The 21,890-nt window shown below is 40.4% G+C and overlaps 1 protein-coding gene across 3 annotated transcripts in view; it reads right to left on the reverse strand.

Moving 5' to 3' along the window:
- Positions 1 to 21,890, reverse strand: part of camk1b (calcium/calmodulin-dependent protein kinase Ib) — a 79,718-nt gene that overhangs the window by 16,491 nt on the left and 41,337 nt on the right. For all 3 annotated transcript variants that reach the window (XM_017712175.2, XM_017712158.2, XM_017712166.2), the window contains exons 3-4: positions 11,052 to 11,183; positions 315 to 389 (exon numbers count right to left, since the gene is read on the reverse strand). In XM_017712175.2, the coding sequence (XP_017567664.1) occupies positions 315 to 389; positions 11,052 to 11,183 (207 nt within the window). The remainder of the gene's footprint in view (positions 1 to 314; positions 390 to 11,051; positions 11,184 to 21,890) is intronic.

Consider the following 21,890-nt stretch of genomic DNA (forward strand, 5'->3'; position numbering starts at 1 on the left):
TTAAATATGTGACGGACCATACAAAGCAGTCTTGCTGCCCCAGTAGCGGAGACCCCTGAATTAGATTCCTATATATAGTGCGCTTGACTAAAATCTGAAACTGTATTTCAATTGTATTTTTATCAGACACCTACATGAGCGCACACACAGACACAATTCCCTGTCTTTTGTGGCAAATGCTGTCGAGATTCAGAACACGAATGTGTTTTGAAATAGGGGGCTAAAAGAAGCAACTGAACTAGATCATGAGTAGCTTCTTTAGAAGTCAGGCAAGTGCTCCTGCTACACTCAGCCCAAAGAGAGACATCACTTACAGCTGCATGACAAGGTAGAGGTGCGATTTACTCTCGTAGATATCCTCCAGGGAAACGATGTTGGCATGTTTAATCCTAAAAGAAAAGCAGACAGAAAGAGAAAGTGTGAGTGAAATAACATTAAAGCACATACAATTTAGACAACACAGGACTGCCTGGGCTTCACAAAGGAACCATAATGCTATCTAGGAGAAATACAGCCAAAGTGGAACATGTCTAGGTAAACACGGTTTAACATCCATGATAGCTTGGCAGAAATATTCAGTTAACGTCTACGCTTGCTTAAGTGGGACATGGCAAGTCAAATCCTCAAACCAGCAATAGTAAGAACACAGTTCTAAAAAGAATCTCTCATAAACAAAAGCATAGCAACTACTGACCTAGAAAGAGTCTGCATTCCCTTTTGGATTAATGTGATATGTAGAATCACACCCTTATTTTTTTCTGACTGTGCTGTAGAGTGTTTGGTACAGCACACACCTGCCTTTAGGGTTGCCACGGTTCTCCTGCCATAGTGGACTAGTTTGAAAATGCAGTGGTGGGAGAAAATAAAGTTTCCCATCTGTTAGGCAGCTTTGAACCTTTGGGCTGGAGTTTTTGTTCCTGGATCTGGCAACCCTACTCACTGTAGAGAGTGCTAAAAATACTGCAAAATCTGTGGACTATCAAAAGATATATTATTAGTAGAGATGTCGGATGTTAATAAAACTGAAAACTGAACTTTATACTTTGTTCTATCTATCAAAAAACACAATTGGATCCTATAGTGCAAGGTTGCCCAACCCTGCTTCTGGTAGTCTACCAACCTGGGCTACAACCCTAATTTAACAAAACTGATACAATTAGTGGCAGTTAATGAAGGCATTCAGTTAAAGCCAGGTACGTTGGAACTCAATTCTCTTGGGGCTGGATTCCCAAATCACTTCACACAGTCACAACCCACTAGGACCATCCTGTCTTCCGAGCTTCTACAGGTGTGATTACAGACCTCAGAACAGTTCTAGCAGACAGAGCCCGGAAAAATACACAATCTCTCAAAAGAGTGGGATGAAGAGAAAGCTATAAAACCTGTATAGAACGAAACAGCAATAATCACTGTGATTTACCACAGAGGTTTTTCTTTTATTTATGCATTTATGTGCAGCAGTGTAAGTGATGAGACGTTGACCAGCAGAGTTTTGTGGTTTAACTGCTCAAACACACCCAATTACACTCACTGGTTAATTTCCAGGTTTAACAAGTGTGTTTGAAAAGGGAAACTACCAAACTTTGCTGGACCTACAGGACCGGAGTTGTGCATCTCTGGCCTAGTAGTAAGTGAGGTGGGCCAATAAACAGAAAGTCATGGGTTCAAATCCCATGACAGACTGGGTAGAACAGGTTGTGTTGTTGGGCAAGTAACTGCCCCAAGCAGCGCTGCTCTGTTGACAACACTGCGCTGCTCCTAAACTGTACACAGTTAGGCAGCAAAATGACAAATTTGCCCTTATAGTAACAATAAAGTATATAACATTCTGAAACACCTGAAGGAGCAAACTGAGGGCTTGAGAATTAGCAGACGAGCTGGCTCTATGACAACTTGGCTGAACTAGTCTATATGTAAATCTACATCAGTCACTAAAGTTTTGGTTTTCATTTATTCATGTTCATATATTTATTAAAATATTCTACACAGTAGTCAGTCAAAGCATACAATACAGACCATAAGTTAGCACTTTTCCAGCTCCGTGCTCCAGCACTTTAGAATTAAATGACACATTGACAATGAACAAATATGACGTTAAAGTGCAGAGTTTTGATTAAGTCATACAACCTTGTTGGGAGTATCAACCAGAATTTCCTTTTATACATAGGCCCAGCTGTATGTATGAACACAGGTGCAGCACAAAAAGTACACTGATGTGACCACAATATCTGCTAAAATTAACATTCAAATTACTCCACAGAGGACGACAAATCAAGCATAGCACCGCTGTCTAATTAGAATTTGTTAAACAATAACGCAGACTGTGCACATATATTTCAGCGGTTTCAGTGATATCTTCAGTTAGTAAAATCATGCTCAATGGGGTTCAGACTGGTTGACTGACTTTTCTTTATTGAGAACTTCTGTAGTCCTAAAACTTGCTTTAGTACTATGTTTTGGGTCACTGTCCTTCAGCAAGGTGAAGCACCATCCACCAATTGCACAATTCATCTTGCCACTGCCATCAGAAATACCATCAATAAAGACATGTAAACTAAACATCCCCATAACACTGTTTCAGTAGATCAGGAAGTCTGCTTAGGATCAACACTCTCCTCATCCATCTTTCTGGTACAGTTTCATCTTCATCTCATCTGTCCACAAAAGTTTGTTCAAGAACTTTGTACTTATTTTCAAATGATTTGTGGTAAACTGTAACCTTCTTGGTAAACTTCTTACTGTTCATTTTAGGGGGTTGCCTCTTGTGGTAAACCCTCTGGGGTCATGATGGTGCGTTCTTCTATTTATGGTAGCCAACAACATGAACAGTTTATCCTTCAGGATCAAAAGTACTGTTCAGTCATCCACTATTACAGTGTTTTATGGTGGGCAGGTGGTGAACACATGGTGGGCTCCTTCTAACTGCGTTTTTGCTTCCTATCAACACACCAATTTTGACACTGATATATCTGATGACTGATTTATTAAGCAATAAACTACAAGCACAAGAGAATCGCAACAGTCTGAAGAGTCAACTTTTTTACAGCAGCACACAATTGACAAAGAACTACTCTCAAATGAAAGCTGACACTGTGCACTTCAACCTCACATTCACTGTTGCTTTTCAAATCCAAATGTTCTGAGGTTCTCCGGAAATGAAACTGCCCTACTTCTGAACTGCAATTTGGACCAGTGACTGAAATGAGCGACTGTGAGTGGGGATGTCTAGAGCAGCATGGAGTCTTATTGGATCTGACAAGCTAGCGCAGCTGTTAGACCCTGCAGCAGTGTGGCTAACTCTACTGTAGGTGGCACTAGGGGTGGCATGCAGCAAGGAAAGGGCAGCGGTCCTGTACTAAAAAGTTCTAAGGTCAACAATAAAGAATGATGGCTAATGACAAGTTGGCATTGAATTTTCTAAACTATGTTGTAGCACCCAAATTATAACAATTTTTTTTTTTGCCTGGAGAGATGTAAATGTTCAGTCTTGATTCTGTTGGAAATTTTCAAACTAAGTGACGGCTGGTGTTACATATACAGAAGGCTTTGGCTCACAGGCCATCGGACCAATGCAATTCAATGTTTCACACAGATTGAAGTTTGATTTTTGCTAGTAGAAAATCTGTTATGTTGTTTACATTGCCATGGGTACACCACTGTCTCTGAAAAGTAGAGTTTTTCTGGATTTTCAACCCATTTGAACTGATTGAAATCTGACTTTGGTTAACGATCATCAAGTCATACATCTTTCATTCATCACTGAGGTATTTTTAATACTTACAGTCAACTTGATGACCGGTTTACTAGAACCAAGAGCAGGGAAAAGTAAAACTAATTATATTCTAAACTTGATTGAGTCCCAAATCACCCTCAACAACTGCTGAGCACACAGAACCAACCTAGTGGTCAGTCATATTTCAAACAGTGTTGAAATATGAAATTTTATGAAATACATAAAATTTTTGTTTCAAAAATGTTTTCGTGTGGATTGTCTACTTAAATTTGGCCATGTATAAAGAATGAAATAAAGATTGGAATTGCGAAGGACCCTACTTAGCTTAACTTTTATTCTCCAAAGCCATTTCTCCTGAGGCTGTTGGAAATGTTCCACTTTGGCTGATGTATGAGAGCTGAGACATATTTTACTTGTGGTTTCCTGAGACCTGAAGCTGTTTTGCCTGGTGTCAGAAACCCGAAACTGTGGTCTGAGGCCGTCTTAAAATATACAGGTAGCTAATTATTCAGGCATGATATCTGTCTGCAGAACGCTGAGCACGGTCGACCAGTGCAGCTCAACAGCCACGTTTTCATAAAAAATTAATGCCACATTAATGAAAGCTATCATGTCACCCAACATGTAACATGTTGAAAAAGTTAAATTATGTTCATTTGTGGGAATACTAGTGTCTGTTTTTGTCTAACCTGAAAAAGTGGTTAGAATATAGACATTTAACCAAGAATATTTCTAAAACAATTTGTAATGATAAATATTTCATATCTTCATTATATCAAGCTTATTGATTGCTCTGGCAAAATGCTAGTTAGTTGATATTTTTGGTGCAAGTCACTGCAAAATGTTTCACTTTTCAATCTAAGTAAAGCAGCCACTAAGAAAACCAAGCATAATCCGGAGCAAAGAAAATGCAGCGGTGAGTACGTAGCGCAGATGCATGGGAACTGAAAATGAACTATGGTCAAATGAACCATGGTCAAATTAAGCTTTGAATCTAAACACTTTACACTGCCACTTGAAGACTAAACATAGAAAATATGCATCTAAACCAAATCAAAAAGGCCCAGAACTCCATTTGCAACTTTTCTCTCTTCAGCTGGACACCCATCACTTGGTAGCTTTCAAACAACATCAGTTGTCTCATTAGGTGAGTCAGAAAACATTTTTGGATTAGTTAAATCTTCTCGTGGGCTGCAGAAGCTTTTCTGGTCGTTTGTGTGGGCCACGAGATGCAAAAGGCTGGGAACCCCTGAACTGACTCTTTTATTCCATTCAATCCCTTTGTGTTTGAATCTGAGGTGTTAGAGCAGGAAAAAAATTCCTGTGCTGTGAATTGGTGACTAACAGAAGACACCATTCTACAAGGACTAGTGACTGAAACTGCAGACAAGTTCATTCATTCAGTGAAAGTGTAACAGGGACTCGTACAGAACGTTAAAGTGATCTAGATTGCTGTATGACATCATCCTCCTCCTCTTCACTCCTCTTTGCCTGTTCCACTCCAGTCAATAGCCTGACTCTCCTCTGTGCCTTCTATTCACCTGCGAGCGTGCCCGAGTATGTGAGAGAGACATGCGTGGGCTCTAATTGGGTTGTGGTGGATTCCCACACATACCCACGAGGCACGGCAACACGACAGAGACGGGGAGGTGAGTCACCAGCCCTCTGAGCCCCTCGCCCCTCTCTTTCACTCACTCACTCTGTCACAGTTACGCATTCTCACTCTCTTTCATTCTATAGCTTCTCTTCCAGCCCTACATTATGCTGTCGGCCTTGTTCCCCTGTCTACCTCCCCCTCTCTTCACCTCCGCTGAGTGTGGTGCCCAGGCCTAGTGGGCAGTCACTGCCTGACTCGAACTCCTCAACCCAGAAACTTCTATGAACGTCATGAGAACAGAGAACAGAGAATAGAGAAGAGAGAGAGAAGTAAAAGACAGAAGAAAAGAAAACCAAAGTGAAAAAGGTAGAAAGACAGACAAAAAGGCATTTACTGAACACACTGTTTTAGATGCCCTTTTAAATGCTTTATTGAAACCACCAGTCTCTTCCCAGAAAACAATTTTCAGACCAATTCTATCCAACTTCAGATAAAAGCAACTACTTTCAGTCTTTTGAATGATCAGAGGTAATGTAGTGTGTAAGGAATGGCGTTCTACTAGCAGCTATCTTTCCTTGGAAGAAGGCGGAAATGATTTTGAAAGCTGAGTCTGGGGAGATATGTTGAACTCTGAGGCTGGACTTCAGAAACTATAACGCCTTTACTAAGTATGTGACGGAAATGGTTCAGAACCTGTCTGGTGAGAAAGCATGTTTATTCATAGACTTGGGTGCCGAGACAGGAACAGGTGCCAACACTAATGACTCTATACAGGTTCTTTACATGGATTTACTCTGTTTCAACATGTCTTTGCCATTTTCCACTGGCCAGGGGGGCTGGGGTAGGGTTCCTGACACCAAGTCTATTAAATGACCTTTTTAAGGGATATGGAACGGAGCAAACATTGAGGCTTTCAGCAGCAATCTGAAACTTCCCTTTAAAAACTAGGGGCAAAAATGGTAGACAAAGCTGTTTCTAATCCAGAGCAAATAAATACTTAAAAATTATAACTTTATTTTCTACATTTTGGGCTCTATGTAGCAAACCACATCACATTATACCAGATAGCTAACTTGGTCATTTTACTCATCTTGCTAGTTAGAAATCTGAGGACTACACAGCTAATAGCAATGGAAAAGGACAATGCACTACATTTGTAATTCAAACTGGGGTCCATATTACAGAAACTTTTGGTCTTAAGACTGCAGAAGCAAACCTTATCATATCTTTTTTTAAGTTCGGAAATCTTAAACTTCTTGATCAAAGTTGACGATCAACTGTCCTACCTGTTATTGAGCAACCAACCATATCCACACAGCAGAAATGAAACAGTCTAAATAATCAATTTAACATTTTTTCAGCTTCAGGAAAAAAAAAAACCAAAAAAAAAAAAAACACAACACTATCCATCCTCCAGATGATCAGGATACATTCCTACTTTTCCACCACTTTTTAGCTTAGTAATTTAAGATCAGATGTGTAATTTAGAGAGGCGTGTCAATCATAATTTTGCAAATGGTCAATAATTCACAAAGCTCAGACTTCTCAAAAAACAAAAGGAACAGACTGCACTATTGAATTTCCTAAGCTAGTTATTTAGCTGTGTGACACTAGAATGTCGAAAGGCAAGTGTTTTCCTTTTGTAAAAGGATCCTTTTGTAAATTCTTCAGCCTGTTCCCTCCTCTTGCAAGTGACCACTTATGTAACGTATTTTCACGCTCTAAGGCAAAGGTAACGAAGGAATGTTAAAACCAGTAATTAAACGCATTGCTGCACCACATATACAGGAAGCAACCACAAGTGGTGCTAGACGTGGGCAACAGAACAAGAACTCCAAGGCCTGGTTAATAAGAGCTATCTGATTTACGTCTGGGTGTCCGGATTGGATTATGTCCTAAAATCTGGCAAATTACATTGTGTGTTTCCAGGCTGTAATCCAATATCCAAGCCAGAATCCAACAGCATTCCTCATAGTCGAATCAGGGTTTGTTTAGTCTGCCACAAGTCCAAGAACATTGTACTCAGTGTACGTGTGATGTATCTGGACCGTGTGGGTATGTGTGGGTCAGATGGAAGCATCTGTCTGAGGAGCACTTAATGTTGTCACCTCAAGTGCTGCTACATTCTGGAGAATTAATACTGTAAACATGGAAAAAGAGCAAGTGACAGAAAAAAGACAAAAGAAAAAGACGACAAAGACCAGCGAGTCCTCTTCCAGTCTGGGGAGTCATGATTAGGCTTCAGCCAACTGACAACAGTATTGTGAATCAGCGGCAGGTGGCTGTTGACTTGGACAATTTAAATGTGAAATGTGGCTTTAAGATGCACTAAAGCATTTTTAAAAAATGTAATATAATCAGTCCTAATATGCTGTCTAGCTTTAGAACGTTCTACAGTTGCATAAGGGAGCCTTTTTGTTGTTGTTGTTGGCCATGTAACTACACAGATAAGGCCACACTGCATACATGGTATGCCTTCCCTTGTGCCCCATGTACATGGTCATAAATCATTTTGACATGAAAGTTGTTGAAAACAAAGACATTTTAATCCAGCCCAGCTTGATAAACACAACAGGCTACAATAACAGTAGCACGTAGTTTAACCTAGCACAGTAAACTTGGTACTTTATTCTTTAGTCAAGAACATTTTTATAGGCTGTAAATGCTTGAGTTACTAGACCTACAGAAAACAACACCAATTTACCAAACCACACCAAGAACAATGTCAGCTCATGTGAAACCTTGTATCTAAAACTGGTAACTTTACAGAAGAAGGAAAAAAGGTGTTTACATGTGTATGTAAAAATGTAAAGGGCAGCTGACATTTTCAAATCACTGAATTAAAAAAGATTAAAAATGGAGATACAATGGATTTGTTCTAACAGCTATGATTTGATGCTGAATGAAACTCGTCCCCAGTGTGTTTAACATATTCAATATCCGATCGTTTTAATCAAATTAGCATGCACACATTTATTGACCTGTAGGCAGAATACAATGGCAATTTATTAGCCGGCTTAAGTAAAAAGTACTACAATGGCAATTTATTAGCCAGCTTAAGTAAAAAGTACTACAATGGCAATTTATTAGCCAGCTTAAGTAAAAAGTACTACAATGGCAATTTATTAGCCAGCTTAAGTAAAAAGTACTACAATGGCAATTTATTAGCCAGCTTAAGTAAAAAGTACTACAATGGCAATTTATTAGCCGGCTTAAGTAAAAAGTACTTCAATCAAAAAGCCTGAGACTACACTGAAAATCTCTTTTTTTATTAAACCTGGAAATAAAACAACATTTGAGCATTCTGAACAATTTTAAGCAGAGAAAAGTTAAGACAAGTGAAGAAGAAATGGTCACTATTCAAATTAAGCAAAGCTGTGACACTGACCATGTTAAGACATTTTCACAAGGAGGTCAGATGTTTTACTCTTTCCACTGAAGAATGTGTTCATGACTCTCAGGGGGGATTTGATCTGCTTATTAAATGCTTTTGCACAAACTCGTGGAGTCTCTGCCAGCTCGGCCATTAAAGCAAATGGCACCAAATGCTAAAAATTTGGAATGAGACTTCCTTTCTCCTCCGCATGTTCATTCACACTACGTACAGACCTGGAGCTCCCTCTGTGTGATCTCGGGGTCTGTGTGGTGGCGGTAACCCAGGCGACGCTTGTGTGTGTGTGTGTGTGTGTGTGTGTGTGTGTGTGTGTGTGTGTGTGTGTGTGTGTGTGTGTGTGTGTGTGTGCGCATACACACACAGGCTATAAATAGCTTTGACTCCATCAGAGCCAGTCGTTTCCGGAGCACTTGGTGATTCCATGGGGTTCAGTTGGGAGATTCTTTAACAGCAGCATCACTGCTACATTTGGTGTTTACATGAGCTGCTGGCTGAAGGATTAAGAGTTCACTCAGTGTTTCATTCAGACCTTCTGAGTAAAAAGTGCTTAGTTTACATCGGTCTGCAGGTGGAACGTGCGTGGGCATGTGAAAGGGCATGCGCATTCAAGATCAAGAGTGCATGTTTGAAGGCAAACACATCACTAGGGCAACTTTTATAGAAGGGAAAGGGAAAAAAGGAAGGAATAAGATAAACAAACTGTGTTTGTTAATGTAACTCCATTTTATTCCAAATCATTTTGGACCAATTCAATCCGTCCATTCATCATTAAATATTTGTATATGTGCTGGAGTTTTAATATGGCTGACAAGATTCATTCATGTGGTCAAGGGGGCTAACAAGGTATGCAGAGAAACAGATGGATTACAGTCTGTAATTGTAGAACTACAGAGTGCACATATATGCCAAATGGAGCAGATAAACTGGACAATAAGTAAAGAAATATGCAGGTGTTCATTTTTCAAGGTCAGTGATAAAAACAGAAAACATCATTTTAGCAACTGCGCAGAAGCCTCAACAACTAAATATCATAGAAAATGTGTCCACTTGTCTTTATTACAGCTCGCATACTTTTCAGAAGACTTCAGTTTTTCAAAGAAATCTGCGGGGATATTTTTCTATGCCTCCAAAGTTCGGTTCTGTTTCTCACAGTCCAAGTAATTCTCAACACATTTAATAATGTTCTGGACGCTCACGAGTTGTGCAACCATCTAAGCGCTGGCCCTGTCATCAGGAGATCGTGATTTCGATCCCTGGTGATGCTACAGCCGTCCGTAGCTGAGAGCCCAAGAAAGCACAATTGGCCCCGCTCTCTCTGGGTGGGTAAGATGGCCCCCCTTCTCCTCTCATCACTCAACACGATGCTAGTCAGTGCAGGTGTCTGTTAGCTGACGTAGCAGATCTGGTGGTGGGCGCTTTCCACCAAGCGCGTTCGGCTGTCCCGTTATGTTGCGTGAGCAGCAGTTCGAAAAAGAATTGGTGGTTGGTTTCACAGGTCTTGGAGGAAGCCTGTGCTGCCTTCACCCTCCTAGCATTGGTAGTATTGTGTGATTGGGGGAGTCCTAAGTAGCGGGTGGAATTGGAAACAACGAAATTGGGGAGAAAAATAAAAAATAAAAAAATAATAATAAATGTTCTGGACTCTGGGCTGGCCAGTCCATTGACCTGAGAACACCAGCAGCTTCTGTTTGACAAGCAAATATCCTTTTTGTTTTGTTAATTTCCCCAGTTTCTTTTTTTTCCACTAACAGCTTTTTGACATCCTTTCACACTCATAGTGTTAAGCTCACAGTGGAAGGATGGACAGAAACACCATCAGACCTGCATCAAGAGTAGAGCTGATTTTCTGTGAAAGATGAAAGCTTTAAGTACTGTTTGTTTGACCTGGACAGTTTTGGTGGTCTACCAGGTCTCATATGGTTAGTGTAATTTTTTTTTTTTTTTTTACATAATTTTACTGCTTTACTTTAGTTTTTTTCAACTCCAGTTTTGGAAACTCCTGTTTTCAATTCAGTTATTTTCCTCTGACTCCACCTTTCCTTATGCAAGAGGTTTATTTTGCATCTGATCAGAAATATCTGGAAAAATTAATCAATTGTACTTAATGGTCATGACCAAGTTAAAACAAATGAAGGTCTCAGATGTTTACACAGTGCTGTACAACTTAATATTGTCAGGCTAATGATATAAAACTACTTGAAGCTGAGTTGGGAGAGAGGAAGAGAGAGATGTTGCAAGTCTGCAGGAGTGTGAGTGTGTAGCTAGTGAGAGTGTGAGTTTGTGTACATGTATGTGTGATAAACAGTAAAAAAAGTGTGATGACTCACTTATGAAGCACGGCGATCTCGTTCTCGATGCTGTTTTCTTTGCCTTCCAGTGCTTTTTTGGGAATACACTTTATCGCCACCAACCTCCTCGTTCTCTTCTCCTCTGCTAGAACCACCTCGGAGAACGCCCCACTGCAACACATGCACGAAAAGTTTTAGTGCAGGCAAATGAAATCACCAAACTAAGATTAAATAAGACAAACAGAAAATACTACACATCTGTTTCTACTGTTTTTAATCAGAGGCTAAAAAGAAACACTTTGGTGAAATATTTCAATTATACAATTTTTACAAATGTAATCACACAAGGGATGTTTGTTTTCTGAAGTCTGCTTCTTTAATTTGGCTCTGGAGCTACGTATACCCTGTCTATTAGCCTTCTTCTTGTAACAATATGTCACTGCTTTTTGAATGTGGCACAGTTGAGTGCAACCAATCAAAACAGAATCATATGCAAAATTACAAATGACATGTTTCATTGATTTAATACGTGAAAATAAGTTATTACATCCTCCACAGGGAACAAACTTAAATTTGGCATTTTTATGCACTTTTGTTCCATCTAAATTTAGAACTGGGGAAAAAATGAAACCTACAACAAAATGTGCTAAATTTGGTATAGGCCACCTTTATTTTTCTTTAATATATTGCTGTTGTCAGAAGAAAACCTTCTCCAAAATGATAACTTTACAGCAGAAGGAAAAAAAAACTTTGCTTTTAATGTAAGTCAGCAGAACCAGACTTTTCATTTAAGTAATTTTGGGTCATTTCTTTTAGTTTTCAATCCAAGTTTAGTCCATTCATCATGAAATTTACATACAATGTAACAAGTAGTTTCAAATTATCTCAAAAGCTGAAAAATGTCAAAAATGGAGATGCAAGGTTTTCTTCCAACAACAGCGATATGTTAAATTCAGCAAGTAAGCATTAATTGTGCTTAAAATGTGCAGAAGTATGTTCTCTGGAGAGGATGTGTTCCCTTCAATTCACAAAACATGTAATTTGAGCAGGGGCGCCCAAACTTTTGCATACCACTGCAAAGATCAATTGCTACGATGTCAAGCTTGTAATAATATAAGAACTCTTTTTGGTTCTACTTAGAACCCTTTTTAAAAAGGATCTATATAATACCATTATCAACACATTCTCCCTCAATCTGAAGAATGTTTCAGAATGCAAAGCACCCTTTAAATGGTTCTGTATAGAATCTTTATTAAAGAACCCCTGAAAAATCATTATTATTAGGTGTGTACTGTTTATCTGAACAATACCGGTGGTCTACTGGGTCTTTCATGGCTGTTATTCCATTTTTCTCTGTATTTTAATGTGTTTAGTTACAATCAAATCTTGAAGATTGATTAATTACCAAACTATTTGTATGATGGTTGCTGTAATTATTGTTTCTACCAGCAAAAAAACACCCAAAACATTCATGCAGATGCAGCTCAACAAAAACAACCACCATGCCCTGCAAGAGAGTGCATGTGCTAAATGGACCAGGTCCTGTAATCTCAAATCACTTCCCAGGAAATGTGATTATGTTTACATGGCAGAGGAGTTTTAGATAATAAGTACCCCCCCTCCTCTTCTCCAAAGGGGTTGGATCGACATTATACACCACTTTAAGATTGGGGGGGGGGGGGGGTCATACACTGATATAGCTGACTTGAGTATAAAGTTGTACTATTACACAAAAGGCAAAGACTCATGGTATGCATCTACAGGTAAAGGCATGTAAGAATTTTGTAGTGAGGCTGCAGATTGGGGGTGTGATGGGGTGCGGAGGGGGAGTTGTTGATATCAGGTAAAGAAAGTCACAATGCATATGTTAATATTGATTGATTAATATCCATTTTAGGGATCATGAAAAGATATGTGCCGTGAATTGAATACAGTTAGATTTCATGCTATAAGTAAAAACGCCACTGCGCAGCTCTCAGGGCTGGAAAACACTGGTATGGTTAGCCTACCTTGGATGGTTGAAATAGCTATGTTTCTCAATCGAGTACAATAATGATGGACAAAGAGCGGTAGATCAAACAGTGAGTGCTGCCGCTGGTTAACGCGAGGATCAAGTTCCCGTGCTAATACCTCATAAATACTAACCCATTTGTGAAGACATCACCCTAATGTGTCAGTTACCAGGAGAAAACATAAAAGCTAAAGTTAGCCAGCTACCGATGTGCGCCTCTTTTCTGTTGTAGAGTGTACCTCTATTCGGTAGTAGAGTGCACCTCTATTCAGTTGTATTAGGTGTATTCCCCAGTTTGCTGGGAGTGACTGAGCCAAGCTAGAAAGTCCTCTCATAGTCACTTCAGCCAGAAGAGCTCCAACTCATATACAAGATCAGATTCTAAAGGTAACTTGTAAGTTGCTTTAAAAGGAGTTTATTTAATACTAAAATGTTGCACTGTTTAAATTTTTGTCTTCTGAAGAAATTACTTGTGCCAGTTATTCCATTAGCAAACATTGCTGTCCTTTAGAGACTACAAAAAGTTACAAAAAATGTTTTGCCATTACCAAAAAAACTAGTAAACACAAAAATTAATATTGACATTATGTTAGCATTTCTTTTCGAATTCTGTATCGAAAATTTACAGTATCATGATGCAAAAATGACAACATCACATTGTGAAATTGCATATTGTTACACCCCTAGTTCTTGGTACAGTTTGGTAGTTTTTGCTGTAGGTTTAATAAATTGCATGTTTAGAGCCTATAAACTGCTTCTGGTTAAAAAAATATAATAGCAATCTGTTTATGGAAGGCTGCAGTACTGCTTAATATCTTTAATAAGTACAACCACTGTATAAAAAAAGTGTTGCCTTGTGCTACTACTAAATTTTCTGATGCCAGACAATAAAATTAGAACAATAAGACAGGGAATACACATTAACACACTGGAAAAACTCATTGTCCAAACTACCCACAATTCACAATAGTATAATCAGTCAGCTCAAGCCAGTAAAATGTGCAAGTTAAATTTATACTGTTAGCTACAGTACTACTTATGCTAGATATCAACACTATTCCTACAATGAGTTCTACTTTTTCAAGCCACTGATTAATTCAGCTAATTTATTCATGTTCCAAAAGGGAACAAAGACAGTGAAACACTTTTCGGTTGTCATGTTAGACTTATTGCTTAGTGATTTTGGTTTCCACAGCTATGACTAGTCAGTGTAGCTGTCTCTACAGCCATCAATGCTGTTCGATAAAGCTTGTCCAACTTTGCAACAGTTGCTAGAAAAAAGAACACATTTGTGAGCATAGCAGGGTCAAATATAGTCAAACTCAAAGAAGCTTTACTGGAATTACCACACTAGCATTGCCAAAGCATTTATTCTGCTATGTATTGGCCTATTAATCAGTCAGCATACACATATACAAGCAACTGTACACATTAAATCCTACACATTTTCAACCAGCATTATTTTGATCATTTTAATTCCAATATCTATTTGTGCACTGTACAGTAGTGTATCAGCATCACAGCCTGTACATGGCATAAGCTCATTACCTGCTGACAGGTAATGAGAGGTCACGTGCACTCACTCCCTCTCTCACTCGCACACAGAGACGCAAACACAAATGCAAACATATGCATACAGTGTCCCAGCATATGACTGGAAAAAGGCCATCCAGTCTTAGCTTATTGATACAGGCCTAGGGCTATAGAGGTAAGCAATACAAACTGCATCACATAATGATATTGCTTTTGCTGCACCAATACTACTGAAATAAATGATGTCGATAAGTCTGTCATTTTAAAATCAAAAGGAACTTGTTAAAATGGCCAGAAATGCCCTTAATTGGTGCATGAAGTGTGGCTTTCCTACAATGCATGATGGATTATACTACTTTGGGCACTAAGGCAACAGATGAGTCTATTTCACAGTTAAACAAGAAAAAGAAACAGAAGAATGAGAGCAGCTGACCACACATTTGAATAAAGAGCCAGCCACTCCAAATACGATCACACAGTTGCTGTGTGAAGAGTCTGATACCATCAGCAAACTATCCAGCCTGAGCTCTGTTGACACAGTGAAGAGAGAGAGAGAGAGAGAGAGAGAGAGAGAGAGAGAGAGAGAGAGAGAGAGAGAGAGAGAGAGAGAGAGAGAGAGAGATTATAGATGATACTGACAATCTGACAATGGTGATATAGTGTTGGAACCTGGAATAAAAAAAAGGCCAAAATCTTTACAAAACTATCATCAAACATTGCCTCCGGCATCATTTTTCATGACGGTTTTATTTAAAATCTGCGAGGGAGCGTTTAGAGGCATTAAGCTCTTCAGATGTCTGGTTCCTATAAGAACTAGTGTGAAAAATTGTCAATTGTTCTCTAGAATCATTTCACATCTTAAAGATTAGATCACACAGAAATTTTGAAAAACTGGTGAGATTCCCCTCTAAACCAAGAAAGAAAGAAAGAAAGAAAGAAAGAAAGAAAGAAAGAAAGAAAGAACTGTGTACTGATGAGTTAACAGGACACAATTATGATTCTCAGACTCAGATCCGGCTGGACAGACTGCATGCGCACGCACATGTATGCACACAAACACATACACACACACACACACACACACACACACACACACACACACACACACACACACACACACACACGACTCCAGCTGACGAGAGTAAACACAAATACGTGGTGCAATATCATTCTGCCTTATAGCTACAGGAAGCATTCATGGATTAACCTTATATTTGGTTCAAGGCAGCAAATGTTTCATTGCCACAAAGACACATGAGAAAGTACAAAAATGTTGCCAGCAATTCCCTTATAGCAGGGACGCACAAAGTGTGGTCTGTGTTGTGTTGGTCATCCTTTAGTCCTTCTTCAGTGGTCAAAGGACACTGTTGGCTGGATATTTATGGCTGGTGGACTTCTCAGTCCAGCAGTAACACTGAGGTGTTTAAAAACTCCAGCAGAACTGCTGTGTCTGATCCCCAACGGAACACACACTAATACACCACCACCACCACATCCGTGTTAATGTAGTGCTGAGAACAATTCACCAGCCATATAGTATCTGCTCTGTGAGGTTCCATGGGGGTCCTGACTACTGAAGAACAGGGTAAAAGGGTGCTAACAAAGTATCAGAGAAACAGATGGACTACAGTTTGTAACTGCAGAACTACAAAGTGCACCTATATAATAAATGGTGCTGATAAAATGGACAATGAGCATAGAAACAAGGAGATGGTCATAATGCTATGCCTGATCAGTGCATGTCGGTAGATAGCACTCTCCTGGCATCTGCCAAACCCATCAATCAGATCGTCTGAAAGTGAAGTCATCCATGTAGGAAACACGTTTTCACTGCTCCAGAACCTACTGGTGGTGTGCTTTACCACTCTAGCTGATGCCTTGCACTTTATTCCGCATAGTGATCTTAGACTTACACTATATTGCCAAAAGTGTTTGCTTGTCTGCCTTCACAGTGATACGAACTTGAGTGATATCCCAATCTTAATCCATAGGGTTTAATATGATGAAACCCATTTAATTAGGGTCTTGCTTTACAGATGTTGCAATGATGTTGCTTCCATAGTCAGTATGTAACTCTGTGGTGAGTGATGTGACAGAGGATGTGCCTGCATCTTTTAGCAATGGGTTTGGCTGAAACACTAGTTAGCAGTCATGGAATCAAACGTTATAACATCAGTCTTAACAATTAATAGTAAAAGTAACATTGCACTAAAGTTCTTGAAATGGTCTCTCATGATAACTCATTTTTATAGTGTGGTTATGTTAATGTTATGCAAGGTTCAAGTAAGGTGTAATCCTGTGTACTTGTTTAGAAATCAGATGTTTATCTTGACAAAAATAAAAACTCGAACGATCCCAGTTACGCCTTTCAACATGATTAGCGGTTAAGATCTGAATGTATGAGGAAGGAAGGAGAGGACAGACTACTTTGGCTGCACAAAACCATACAATACAAATTTCAGACGAAAATCACTTTAACAGTGTAGCACTGTAAACTGAGACACACACAGACACTCGCAGCTGAGATCAATAACACACCACTGATGAAACTCAATCTGGGACTGGCCTACAAAAAACAGAGCAAAGCAGGCATCTTTTCTTCCCCCATGAGAGCACAGCTAAACCAGAAGCCACAATGATTCTGCGCTGCACTGGCAAGCTTTCCGAATCAAATGTCGTAAAAACAGTGACAGAAGGAACGCGTGGTTGCCGAACTTCACGTTTACAGTGAGCTGTGTGCCACTCGCATCTGTCACTTCTGTACTGTTTTGTTGCCAGGCTGCATGGCTTTTGGTACAAAACATGCACATATTTGAGTTGCTTGTTTTATGTTTAGTGATGCAGAGTATGCAGCAGACTAACTAAAGTTTAAATCAGTGAGCCTGGTCGCAAGACATAGGGCTAATCTTTATAAACATCAATGATGCATTAAACAAATAAATATTCAAATGTTTTGCCACCAACACCATCCAGGGGCTGAAAATTTTCCAATGCAACAACCCACACACGTAAACATATTCTGGAAAGATAGACTGGAAAGAAGACAGTTACAGCTCTCAAATGACATTCACCTTCTGAATGTAGAAATATGAAAATTACGAAGAATATGACGAGGTACGTTTTGGAACCACCGGTGGACTCAAGGAGTTGAAAAAGGTTAAACAAGAATGGTGCATCACTACGTGATAACAATACTGAAAAAATAAGTACTTATTTTCTGGCCAAAATAAAATTTGTGAGCTCTTCACAGAATAATAATTTTAAAAATCCTGCTTAAATGTTTTCATTATCTAGACGTCACAAATTCCACTACTGTGCACATAGTGCTCCCAGTCACATTTGCATATTCAGTGTATTTTTTACAAAACCAATTCTGAATCGCACCAAAACAATCACGACAAACTGAATTGTGGTGCCATTTGAGATTTCATGATGAGTTGAATCCTTCCTTAAGAATCCTAATCGAGACAAATCATTCGTTTGTGATGTCATAGATTTACACCCCTAGTGATGTGTGTGTGTGTGTGTGTGTGTGTGCGCAAAATCAACACTGATGTTAGCTTCGGAGAGCGCGGCCAAGGGAGCCTGATTCAGAGGAGCTGTGGTGGAATCCCCAGAGAACGCCCTTTCAGCCAAACGCAGTCAGAAATGGTGCTGAACCAAACACGTGCAGGAAGAGCGCTCAGAACACAACAGGAGAAGAAGAATGGAGCAGTGTAGAGAGCAGAATTAAAGAAAAACACTTTCATTTTAAAAGGTTAATGTCTATTTTTGTGGGGAGTTGGTGGCCAGACCCTGTTGCTAATGGCAACCTCCAGCGAACAAGATGCACTCGCATTACCTCTTAAACGAGCTACTCCCTATCAGCAGACATTTCTCTCTTGCTCTCTCTTGCACTCTTTAAAATACACACACATATACACACAAATACACACACATATTATCTAAGCCATTTAGCCTCTCCCAGCGGTCACTGGGTGGAGGGCAGGAAACACCATGGACAGGTCACCCGTCCATCATAGGGCAGACACAAAGACAAATACACACACTCACTGGCCAATTTATTAGATACAAATTGTATCATTGGATCTGATGGCAAGTTCAATGTTGAACTGGGTATCAACAGGTCAAAAACTGCATTTAGGAGAAATTATCCACAAGAGGGAGCTATTAGCATTCGAGTCACTTTTGAGTGTCACAGAAGGTGAGGAAACCCATACCAGCAGGATCTCAGGAACACGTAGAAATGTACTGCTCTGTAATGTGTTTACTGTTGCGCTATATATCATTGTATTCTGTATTGTGTGTGCCTGCACTGTGACTGTATTTAGAACATTCTTCTGTCTATTCTTATTTATCTGGGTTTTCTGGTTTCTTGGAGCACACCAGTATGATCTGGCACCAGATCTAAGCGGCGAAGAAAGACCAAATAGACATCCATGTTATCTTCCTTGACCTGGCCAATGCCTTCGGATCAGCTCCCCATAACCTCCTCTGGGAATCCTTCAACTTTTTTCACGTTCCAGCCTGTCACTAATCTAGTAAAAGCATACTTCGAGGACATGCAACTGTGCTTCATAACAGCCGACTTTACAACATCATGGCAGCACGTAGAAGTAGGCATCATGGCAGTCTGTACAATCTCACCCTTGGCCTTCATAATGGCCATGGAGGTTATCATCAGGGCCTCAAGATGGGTGGTGGGGGGGTGAGCAAACCAAGAACGGGATCCGCCTTCCACCTATCTGAGCATACATGGATGACATGACCACTCTGACCACTACTGCAGCATGCACCAGGCAGCTGCTTGGAAAACTGCAGGAGAACATCAAGTGGGCCTGGATGAAAATCAAGCCGAACAAGTCACGAAGCATCTCAGTAGTCAAGGGAGAGCTTAAAGAGGTGAAATTCTGCATTGGTGACGACCCAGTACCAACAGTGTCTGAGCAACCTGTCAAAAGCCTGGGCAGACAGTACAATGCAAGCCCCAGGGATAAAGACTAAGTATCGTAAATAAGGCAGGACTTCAGCAAAAGTCTGGAAAACATCAACAAGACTCTACTTCCAGGGAAGCTCAAGCTCTGGTGCCTGCAATTTGGGCTTTTCCCTCGGGTAATGTGGCCACTCACTATCTACGAGCTCCCAGAAACAACTGTGGAGAAGATGGAGCGAACCATGACATCTTATGTGAAGAAATGGCTGGGCGTCCCACGCTGTCTGACTAAAATCAGCCTCTACGGCAAAGGGGCCCTAGAATTGCCTATCACGAGCCTCACTGAGGAGTACAAGTGCTCTAAAGTAAGACTCCAGATGACTTTGAAGGACTCCAGAGACCAGACCATCAGCAATGCTGCTCCATCCCTGTTAACTGGACAGAAATGGACACCATCTGACGCTGTGCAGCATGGTACGTCAGCCCTGAGGCACAGTGACATTGTGGGGCATGTCCAGCTGGAAAGAGGAGGCTTTGGCCTTACAGCAAGTAAGCCAACTTGGCGTAAGGCCTCAACACCAAAGAGGAGGAAAATGGTGGTCGAGGAGGTGCGCTGTCAGGAGGAGGCAGATAGAAGCGCAAAGGTTGTCTCTCTGGCCAAGCAGAGACAATGGATGAGGTGGGAAGGCCTGGAAAGGAGAAAGCTCAGCTGGAGGGAGCTCTGGGAAATGGAGGCAAGCAACATCAGCTTCATCATCAGAGCCACCTATGATGTGCTCCCATCTCCAAAAAACCTCCACCACTGGTTTGGCGAGGACCCAACCTGTGCCCTCTACCCAACTCCAGCATCTCTCAAACACATCTTGACCGATTGTAAGACCAGCCTCACACAAGGCCACTACACCTGGAGGCACAACCAGGTCCTCAAATGTCTGGCAGCAGCTCTTGAGAGCAAGAGGAATACCACCAACTTCTTGACCCTGAGAGCAACCAAGTCCTTCATGGCCCCAACCTTCACCTGAGAGGGACAGAAAAAGCCCAACCATCCCCCTACCCAACAAGAAACTGGACAGCTATGGCCCGGGACTGGAAGATGCTAGTCGATATTGTCTATCTGGTTGATGTGGGATGCTGAAAGACCTTGGCATCCATGGACAGGCTTTGCGACAGACAATTAGATATAGACATCAGTCCTGCTATAAGTGACGATAACTGGTCACCGCCTATTGTTAGATGTCTGAAGTCAAATACAGCCGCCTGTTATAATCCAAATGTTGATAGCTCCCGGATTGTTGGCGGGCAGTATCCAAGATGGCAATACTAATTACAACTTTATAGTTCATAGCTATAAAAAGAGTAGCTATTGTTATTTACTCTTGCCTCAAATTTCTTTGTGTTTAATGACTAAACTACACTTGCATAGATGTTCCTTATGAACATGGAAACACTTTTTTCCCCATTTGCCTGTGCGTGAACTGAAGGGAAAGAGATCCATCTTTAGGATGTATAGTAAGGGGGAAATACTGGCTACATTTCTCCGTAAGAGGAAAGGATAGATCGATTACACTGTGAGAACACAAATTTGTGTATTGAGTACGTTCTAAGGGGGGAATGTAGAAATACTGCTCTGTTATGTGTTTAGTGTTGTGTTATATGTAATTGCGACTGTACTATGACTGTTTAGAACATTCTTCTGTCTATTCTTGTTTATCCCTACATGGTCAGGTCTGTCACACATGTCACTGGTCACGTATAGGCTGAGCCTAATCTTGGCATCAGCCCTGCTATAAAACTGTATCAGCCCAGTGTCTTACGGGCTGGCTAGGTGTCTGGTACCTGCGCACAAATGAATACACTTCACTTCTCCAGACATACAGCTGGTCCTCTGGTTAAGTCAGGGTTTGGATTCATCAGCATGTGTGTTTCTATTTAAACTGCATGTATATAAAGTATTTCTATGTGTATTTAAAGGCTAACAGAATAATAATATCCATCCATCCATCCATCCATCCATTTTCTAAGCCACTTCTCCATCAGGGTCGTGGGGGGGGTGCTGGAGCCCATCCCAGCAGTCATCGGGCGAATAACATTATCAACTTAATAAAGGATTCTGCAACTGCAACAAAGAATATAGCATTTAAATGTCTGCTATGAATTTCAAACAATCCAAATGTTTGTGTTTAAGCGCAGCAGACATAAGTAGAAGTCTACAAAACCCTGTGTCAATGCAGGGAAACAGATCTGTAATTGTACAACTACAAACTGCCAGAGATCAGAGGTCACGATTATCTGTTTCATTCCTGTCAAAACGGCTGTGAGGTACATTTCAGCATCAGGAATGCATATTTATCAGATGTATAAATAACAGAAAATGACAAATGCCTCAACTTCATGGCAATTA

Source organism: Pygocentrus nattereri, chromosome 21 (genome assembly GCF_015220715.1).
Source record: "Pygocentrus nattereri isolate fPygNat1 chromosome 21, fPygNat1.pri, whole genome shotgun sequence".
In the NCBI taxonomy this organism is placed as follows: domain Eukaryota; kingdom Metazoa; phylum Chordata; class Actinopteri; order Characiformes; family Serrasalmidae; genus Pygocentrus; species Pygocentrus nattereri.